This window comes from Rhincodon typus, chromosome 30, assembly GCF_021869965.1.
Source record: "Rhincodon typus isolate 14 chromosome 30, sRhiTyp1.1, whole genome shotgun sequence".
Lineage (NCBI taxonomy): Eukaryota > Metazoa > Chordata > Chondrichthyes > Orectolobiformes > Rhincodontidae > Rhincodon > Rhincodon typus.
Window position 1 is genome coordinate 26215590 of NC_063361.1, and position 9058 is coordinate 26224647.

General features: G+C 42.4%; 1 protein-coding gene across 1 annotated transcript in view; it reads left to right on the top strand.

Moving 5' to 3' along the window:
- Positions 1–8667, top strand: part of dhx58 (DEXH (Asp-Glu-X-His) box polypeptide 58) — a 185665-nt gene extending 176998 nt beyond the window's left edge. The window contains exon 10 of the mRNA XM_048614416.1: positions 8470–8667. Within this exon, the coding sequence (XP_048470373.1) occupies positions 8470–8667 (198 nt within the window). The remainder of the gene's footprint in view (positions 1–8469) is intronic.
- The last annotated feature ends 391 nt before the right edge of the window (positions 8668–9058 follow it).

Here is a 9058-nt window from a genome sequence, read left to right on the forward strand (position 1 = left end):
GCCTAGACCCTTCTTCAGAAGGGTCTAGGCCCGAAACGTCAGCCTTCCTGCTCCTCTGATGCTGCTTGGCCTGCTGTGTTCATCCAGCTCTACACCTTGTTATCTCAGATTCTCCAGCATCTGCAGTTCCTGCTATCTCTATCAATGATACAAGGCTGTCACTTTAAGAGGTTATTTGGTCCTGTTTTTTTTTGAAGACAGATTGTAAGGCAGAGGTATCAAGCTGGCTCTAAGAAAGTAAACAACTTGTGAGGCCTTGGGTTTTTTTTTAATGGAAGCAGCCTGGGAATGACCAACTTTCACAGGCCAGGCTATCTAGTTTATTTTAGTTTTCAGGTTTAGCTTTCAGTAGAAGCCTTTGGAGTCTCAAAACAGTTAGAGCTTCAGTGAATGTCTTCTAGCTACTACTTTCTCTAAATTTTCTCGTGATGTATTTTTTTCTCCTGGATTGGAGAACTGCGAGTGAGAATCTGTATCTGAATTTGTCTTTTTGCCAAGGGGTGTGTTTATGTGATGTTACTATATTGGAACAGTTAATTAGTAATTGTTACTGTATCTATTATTCGGTTAAGTTTTCCAATAGTTAAGTTATTCTAAATTTCTCTTTCTTTTGTTCGTATTTTAACTCATGTTTAAAAATGTGTTTAGCTTAACGTTGAGTAGTTTGACCAGTCGCAGTGCATCTGGAACATGCACTTCACATCGACCTTTAAAAAAGTTAGGGTCTTGGCTACCTTCTTAAAACATTTTGAAAGGGTCTAAGCTGGTCCATAACAAAAAGAATTGACAGGTTAGGTCTTTTCTCTGAAAGGCTAAGGCTGACGGATGACCTAATAGATGTCTTCAAAATTATGAAAGATTTTGACAGATTGGATAGAAACACTGCTTCCGGAAGCTTTCAATATAAGATAATCGCCAAGAATTCCAATGGAGCATTCAGTAGAAACCTAATCTGCCAAAAGCACTCTCTACCATAGAGAAGGCTGGAATGAATCGTTCAGATATATTCAATAGGAAATAGACAAGCACATAAGGGAGAGTAATGGAGGGCTACGATGATCGACGTAGATAAGGAAAGATGGTTGGAGGCTGAAGTGGAATTGAAAAATTGGCATGGATCCGTTGCGGTGAATGGCCTGTTCCTGTGCCATATATCCCATATAAAGCTATGTATGCTTCCTGACAGTGATGCACAGTGTAGACTGATAGTTACAAGGTTAATGGAATTCAAATGCAGAATTGGAATGGTTAGAGGAAGCTGGAGTCAAGCAGCTCCAAAGGTGAGGAGCACTGAGAGAGAGGCATGGCTGAAACTCACTCTATGCCTTTAAAAATTCAATAGTGAGAAAGGCAATGCTTGTCTAAAACTATAATCTGAAAGCTTGTGTATAAATCAAATGTGGAAGAATAAGGAAATTCTTTTGCTTGCACAAGCACTTTCTCTGTTAATGGTTTTGTCTGATAATTAAATTAAAGATGAGGATATAGATTTTTAATGAAGGTGAGTATTTATTACAACCATTGGTTAGTGTGAAATAAATCTCCCTGTTTCACAATGTATGGTACAAGTCGAAAATGTGCAGGAGATTTTCTTCCTTGTTAAGTTAATTAATTCCTAAAATGAGCACCATAAATTTATGTTGAGCCGTTCATTCAACAAAATGTCCCAAAATGCTTTTCTAGCCACAGGCAACAACCAGGAATGAGGGATTTCAGTTAGCTAGAGATACTAGAGAAGCTGGGATTAGAGCAGGCAAAGATAAAGGGAGATTTAACAGAGATGCTCAAAATTAGGATTGTCTTCACAGAGCAATCAAAATAGCTGTATGGTGCAAAGGGAGACCATTCAACCCATTGTGCCAAAAATTACTCTGCAAATGCGCATCATGACCTACTGTCAAACTCCTGGTTCTAACCCATAACCTTGCATATTATTTTGATTCAAATAATGATCAAATGTCCTTTTGAATGCCTCATTTGAACTTACAGAGGCACAGTGGCTCAGTGGTTATCACTGTTGCCTCACAGCACCACGGACCCAGGTTTGATTCCAGCCTCAGGTGACTGTCTGTGTGGACTTTGCACATTCTCCCCGTGTCTGTGTGGGTTTCCTCCGGGTGCTCTAGTTTCCTCCCACTGTCCAAAGATGTGCATGTTAGGTGGATTTGCCAAGCTAAATTTCCCATAGTGCCCAGGGATGTGTAAGTTAGGTGTATTAGCCATGGGAAAGGTAGAGTTACAGGGATAGAATAGCGGGGTCTGGGCGGGATGCTCTTCAGAGGCTCAGTGTGGACTTGATGGGCCAAATAGCCTGCTTCCACACCGTGGCGTCTATGATTCTACCTCTACCACACCTTCCAGGCAGCTCATTCCATACCCTAGCCACTTGCTAAGTGAAAAAGTTTTTTCTCACATCACCCTTGCTTCTTTTGTGAATCACTTTAATTCCCTGCCTTCTCATTCTTGTTCCTTACAAACAATTTCTCCCTATATACTCCTGCAGCCTGCACATAATTTTGAAAACCTCTATCAGATCTCCTCTCAGCTTTCTTCTTTCTGAGGAGAAAAATTCCAACTACTCTCATGACTGAAATTTTTCATCCCTGGAACAATTTTTGTAAATCATTTCTGCACTATCTCCAATGAGTTCAAATCCTTCCTTTAATGTGACACCCAAAACAGTACACAATGTTCCAGCTGAATTCTAAGAAGTGTCTTATACAAGTTCAGCATCACCTCCTTGCTCTTGTAATCTATGCCCCCATTAATAATGCTGAAGTGACTGTATGCTTTACTTGCTGTTGACTCAAGCTGTCCTGCCACCTTCAGTGTTCTATGCACATATACAACTAGGGCCTTCCGCTCCTGTACCTTCTTTAAAATTTTAACCCCAACTTTATATTGTATTTCAATATTCTTTCAACTAAAATGCATCACCCTACACTTCTCTGCATTGAATCCCACCTGCTGCCTATCTGCCCATTCCATTAGTTTGTCTATGTCCTTCTGAAATTCAATATTGCCCTCCTTACAGTTAACAATTGTCTTAAGCTTTGTGTCATCAACTAACTTTGAAACTGTCTCCTACACAGCATAATCTAGATCATTCATATATTTCAGTAAAAGCAAGAGACCCAATACCAGCTGCTGAGATTTTCACTGCAAACCGTCCGGTAGCCTGTAAAATATTCATTGACCATTACCCTGTTTCCCATCACTCAACCAATTTTGTATCTATATTGCTATCGACCCTTTTATTTCCTGAGCTATAACTTACCTCACAAATCTTTTGTGTGGCACTGTATCAAACGCCTTCTGGAGGTCCACATACACTATATCAATAGCGTTACTCTCATTAAGCCTTTTTGCCAGTTCTTCAAAAGCTCCAGCAACTTAGCTAAGCATGACTTCCCCTTTAGAAATATATGCTCACACTTCCTAATCAAGCCACCTTTTTCCATGTGACTACTAATTCTATCCTGAATAATTGCTCCTAGAAGCTTCCCCCACCATTGCAGTTAAGCTGACTGGCCTGTGATGCCGGGCTTATCCTTACAACCTTCCTTGAACAAAGATGTAATGTTTGCAACTTTCCAGTCTTCTGCATCTCAGGAAGACTCTAGTAACGCGCATGAGAGAGAACCATTTCCAAGGTTAGGGGAATCAGTTTAAAGCCCATATCTACAATAAGTGCCAAAAAAAAGTCAGGAGAGAAGATCGTGTCAATTTTGAGCGATAGGTTTTATAAGTTTTTATCTCTCACTAGTGTCTGCACGGCACCTGTAAAGATTCAGCAGACAAGCTGACCATATGCATGCACTGAACCTGTTTTCACCTAAATACATTGGCAAGTGTGCACAAGCAACTTATAAGAATAGTTATAGAGTCATAGAGTCATACAACATAGAAACAGACCATTTGGTCCAACTAGCCCATGACGACTATATTGCCAAAATAAACTAGTCCCACCTGCCTTTGTTTGGCCCAAATCTCTCCAAGCCTTTCCTATTCATGTACTTATCCAAATTTTTTTTAGCATTGTAACTGTACCTGCATCCACCACTTCCTCATACAGTCATAGATATACACAGCACAGAACCAGTTCTTTCAGTCCAACTCGTCCATGCTAACCAGATATCCTAAATAAATCTAGTCCCATTCGCTAGCATTTGGTCCAAATCCCTCTAAACCCTTCTGATTCATGTACCCATTCAGATGCCTTTTAAATGTTGTAATTATATCAGCCTCCACCACTTCTTCTGGCAGGTCATTCCATACACATACCACCCTCTGCATGAAAATGTTGCTTCTTAGGTCCCTTTTAAATCTTTCCCCTCTCACCTTAAACCTATGCCCTCTAGTTTTGGACTCACTCCCCCACTCTGGGGGAAAAGACCTTACCTATTTACCCTATCAGAGGCCCAATGATTATATAAACCTCTATAACGTCACCCCTCAGCCTCTGATGCTCCAGGAAAAATAGCCCCAGTCTATTCAATTTCTCCCTATGGCTTAAACCCTCCAACCCTGCCAACATCCTTGTAAATTTTTCTGAACCTTTTCTAGTTTCACAACATCCATCCTATAGCGGGGAGACCAGAATTGCATGCAGTATTCCAGTAGTGGCCTAACTACTGTCCTGTACAGCCACAACATGACCTCCCAATTCCTATACTCAATGCCCTGACCAATAAAGGCAAGCATACCAAATGCTGCCTTCACTATTCTGTCCTTCAGGAACCATGAACTTGCACCCCAAGGTCTCTTTGTTCAGCAACACTCCCCAGGGCCATACCATTAAGTGTATAAGACCTGTCCTGGTTTGCCTTTCCAACATGCAGCACCTCACATTTACCCAAGTTAAACTCCATCTGCCACCCCTCAGCCCATTGGCCCATCTGATCAAGATCCTGTTGTATTCTGAGGTAACCTTCTTTGCCGTTCACTACACCTCCTATTTTGGTGTCATCTACAAACTTACTAACAATACCTCCTATGTTCACATCCAAATCATTTATATAAATGATGAAAAGCAGTGGACCCATCACCGATCCTTGTGGTATACCACTGATCATAAGCCTCCAGTCTGAAAAGCAACCCTTTACAACTACCCTCTGTCTTCTACCTTCGAGCCAGTTCTACATCCAAATGGTTAGTTCTCCCTGTAGTCCATGTGATCTAAACTTGCTAACAAGTCTACCATGAGGAACATTGTCGAAATGCCTTAATGAAGTCCATATAGATCACATCCACCATTCTGCCCTAATCAATCCTCTTTGTTACTTCATCAAATAACTCAATCAAGTAAGTGAGACACGATTTCCTATGCACAAAGCCATGTTGACTGTCTCTAATCAGTCCTCGCCCTTCCAAATACATGCAAATCCTGTCTCTCAGGATTTCCTTCAACAACTTGCTGGTCACCAATTTCAAGCTCACTGGTCTATAGTTTCCTGGTTTTTCCTTACCACTGTTCTTAGACAGTGACAGTTGGCTAACGTGGTGCCACTATTTAAGAAGAATGAAGCCATTGAGCACCAACACTATACACCGTGGGGGATGAAGGAATCATCTCCAACAACTTATCCACCAGTGATGAAGATTGAAATCACACGACCACTTTTTTTTTCAGGATGGCACCAGCATGCAGTGACAAATCCTCACCCGCACTATCTGTGGAGCAGAATGAAGATGATAAGGATCAGGCCCCAATTACTATGAATGCTTGGCATATGTTGAAAGCCTTCAAATGAATGAATGAGCTATGAAGCTGGAAAGGGGTAGGTGAAGGAGGAGGCTTCCGGCAGCAACAGCAATGAGCTGGAAACAGCTCCACCATAGCCTGGGGTCTCCCAGTGAACAAGGAACAATTCCCAGGCTGACTCCACCAGCCCAGACCCACAGTCTAGGCTGAGGCTGCAGGCCTGCCTGAAGGATGTGAAAGGCGATCTCAGCCCAGTGTGATGGCCTCCCACTGTAGCAGTCTTGTCTCCACATGAAGGTCTCGTCCCCATGTGGAGGTTGTCTTCATTTTCCATTTATTCCATCACATCAGCCCAGCGGGTGGCCTCTTCCAGGCGTGGCGGTCTTGGCCTGGCACAGCGGTCTTCTTCAGTGGAGGCTTCTGGCCTAGTATTCACCAGCCCAACATACTGGTCTCGTCCCGACTGTGTCTTCAGGGTATTCTATCGCTTCTAAATTGGATTTCCCTGAGCCCAGAAACTATTAACTGAACTGTGTCTTTGTCTTAATGGGTACATGAATCAGAAGGGTTTAGAGGGATTTGGGCCAAATTTTGTCTTAATTTACTCTTTTTTAGTTAACATGTATGACTTCTGTCGTTGATAGAGGCATCTTGGTGGGGCGGCTTATTAAACCTTTCACTGTATTTTTCATGTAAAAGCCTGATCCTTATCATCTTTGTTCTGCTCCACAGATAGTGCGGGTGAGGATTTGTCACTGCATGCTGGTGCCATCCTGAAAAAAAAAGTGGTCGTGTGATTTCAATCTTCATCACTGGTGGATAAGTTGTTGGAGATGATTCCTTCATCCCCCACGGTGTATAGTGTTGGTGCTCAATGGCTTCATTCTTCTTAAATAGTGGCACCACATTAGCCAACCTCCAGTATTCCAGCACCTCACCTGTGGCTATCGGTGATACAAATATCTCAGCAAGGGGCCCAGCAATCATTTCACTAGCTTCCCACAGAGTTCCACAGTACACCTGATAAGGTTCCAGGGATTTATCCACCATTATGTGTTTTAAGACGTCCAGCACTTCCTCTTCTGTAATATGAACATTTTTCAAGATGTCGTTATTTATTTCCCCATGTTCTCTATCTTCCATATCCTTCTCCACAAATGCAAAATACTCGTTTAGTATCTCCCCCACCTCCTGTGGTTCCACACGTAGATGGCCTTGCTGATCTTTAAGGGGTCCTATTCTCTTCCCAGTTACCCTTTTGTCCTTAATGTATTTGTAGAATCCCTTTGGATTCTCCTTAACCCTATTTGCCAAAGCTATTTCATGTCCCCTTTTTGTCCTCCTGATTACCCTCTTAAGTATAGTCCTACTGCTTTTATACTCTTCTAGGGAATCACTTGATTTCTGCTGTCTATAAACGTTTCCTTATTATTCTTGACCAAAACCTCAATTCAGCATTCCCTACACTTACCGGCCTTGCCCTTCACCCAAACAGGAACATACTCTGGACTCTCTTCATTTCATTTCTGAAGGCTTCCCATTTTCGAACCATCCATTTACCTATGAACATCCCCCAAGTGCCCACATGCCCCACCCCACCAAATCAACTTTTGAAAGTTCTTGGCTGATACCGTCAAAATTGGCCTTCCTCCAATTTAGAAATTTAACTTTTGGATTTGGTCTATCCTTTTCCATCACTATTTTAAAACTAATAGAATTATGTTCACTGACCCTAAAGTGGTCCCCCACTGACAGCTCAGTCACCTGCACCGCCTTATTTCCCAAGAGTATGTCAAGTTTAGCACCTTCTCTAGTAGGTACATCCACATACTGAATCAGAAAATTTTCTTGAACACACTCTCCATCCAAGTTCTTAACACTGTAGCAATCCTAGTTTATGTTTAGAATGTTAAAATTCCCTACCATAACCACCCTATTATTCTTACAGATAATTGAGATCGCCTTACAAATTTGTTCCTCAATTTCCTGCTGACTACTGGGGGGTCTATAGTACAATCCCAATAAGGTGATCATCCCTTTCTTATTTCTCAGTGCCACTGAAATAACTTCCCTGGACATACTTCCAGAAACATCCTCCTTAAATACAGCTGTAATGTTATTCCTAATGAAAAACACTATTCTTCCTTTTCTCTTGACCCCTCTCGATCCTTCCTATCGCATCTATACCTGGAACATTAAGCTGCCAGTCCTGTCCATCCCTGAGCCACGTCTCTGTACTTGCTATGATATCACAGTCCCATGTTCCCAACCATGCCCTGAGTTCATCTGCCTTACCTGCTAGACATCTTGCATTAAAATAAATGCAGTTTAATTTATCAGTCCTACCTCATTCTCCACTTTGTTCCTGTCTGCCCGGTCTGTTTGACTTACTTTTCTTCCCAACTGTACCAGTATTGACTGATCACTCTCCTTACTATCTCCCTGGGACCCACCTTGTCACCCCCTTTCGAGTTTAAATCCTCCCGAGCAGCTCTAGCAAATCTCCCCGCCAGTATGTTTGTCCCCTTCCAATTCAGGTGCAATCCGTCCTTCTTATACAGATCATTTCAACCCCAGAAGACATTCCAATGATCCAATAATGTGAATCATTCTCCCCTGCACCAGCTCCTCAGTCATGCATTCATCTGCTCTATCCTCCTATTCCTACCCTCACCAGTTTGTGGCACTTGGAGCAATCCAGATGTTACTACCCCTGAAGACCTATGATTTAAATTCCTGCCTAACTTCCTATATTATTTCCTCAGGATCTTGTCCTTTTTATTTCCTATGTCATTAGTTCCAATGTGTGCAATGACGTCCTGCTGATCCTGCTGTCCTTTGAGAATATTCTGCACACTCTCCGAGATAGCTTTGATCCTGGCTCCGGGGAGGCAACATATCATTCTGACATCTTATTGTTGGCTGCAGAATCTTCTGTCTGTGCCTCGAGCTATCACAATTGATTGCTTGGAACCTGGCGTAACCGTCATTACATTACAGCCAGCCTCAGTCCCAGAAACCCAGCTGTCAATGCTACATTCCCCGAGAGTCCATCACTCCCTACATTTTCCAAAACAGCATACTTGTTTGAGATGGCGATAGCCATGGGAGACTCCTGCACTACCTACCTCCCTCTCCTACCTTTCCTGGAGGTCACCCATCTACCTGACTGTTTCTTCAGTTTATCTCCCTCCTTGCAACAGCCTCTAGTTGCTGCTCCAACTGATCCATGTGATCCAATAGGATTCGCAACCAAACACACTTCCTGTAGACATAATCATCAGTAACATAGAAACTGTCTCTAATCTCCCACATCCAACAGGAAGAGCACATCAGTCTACTGAAGACCATCTT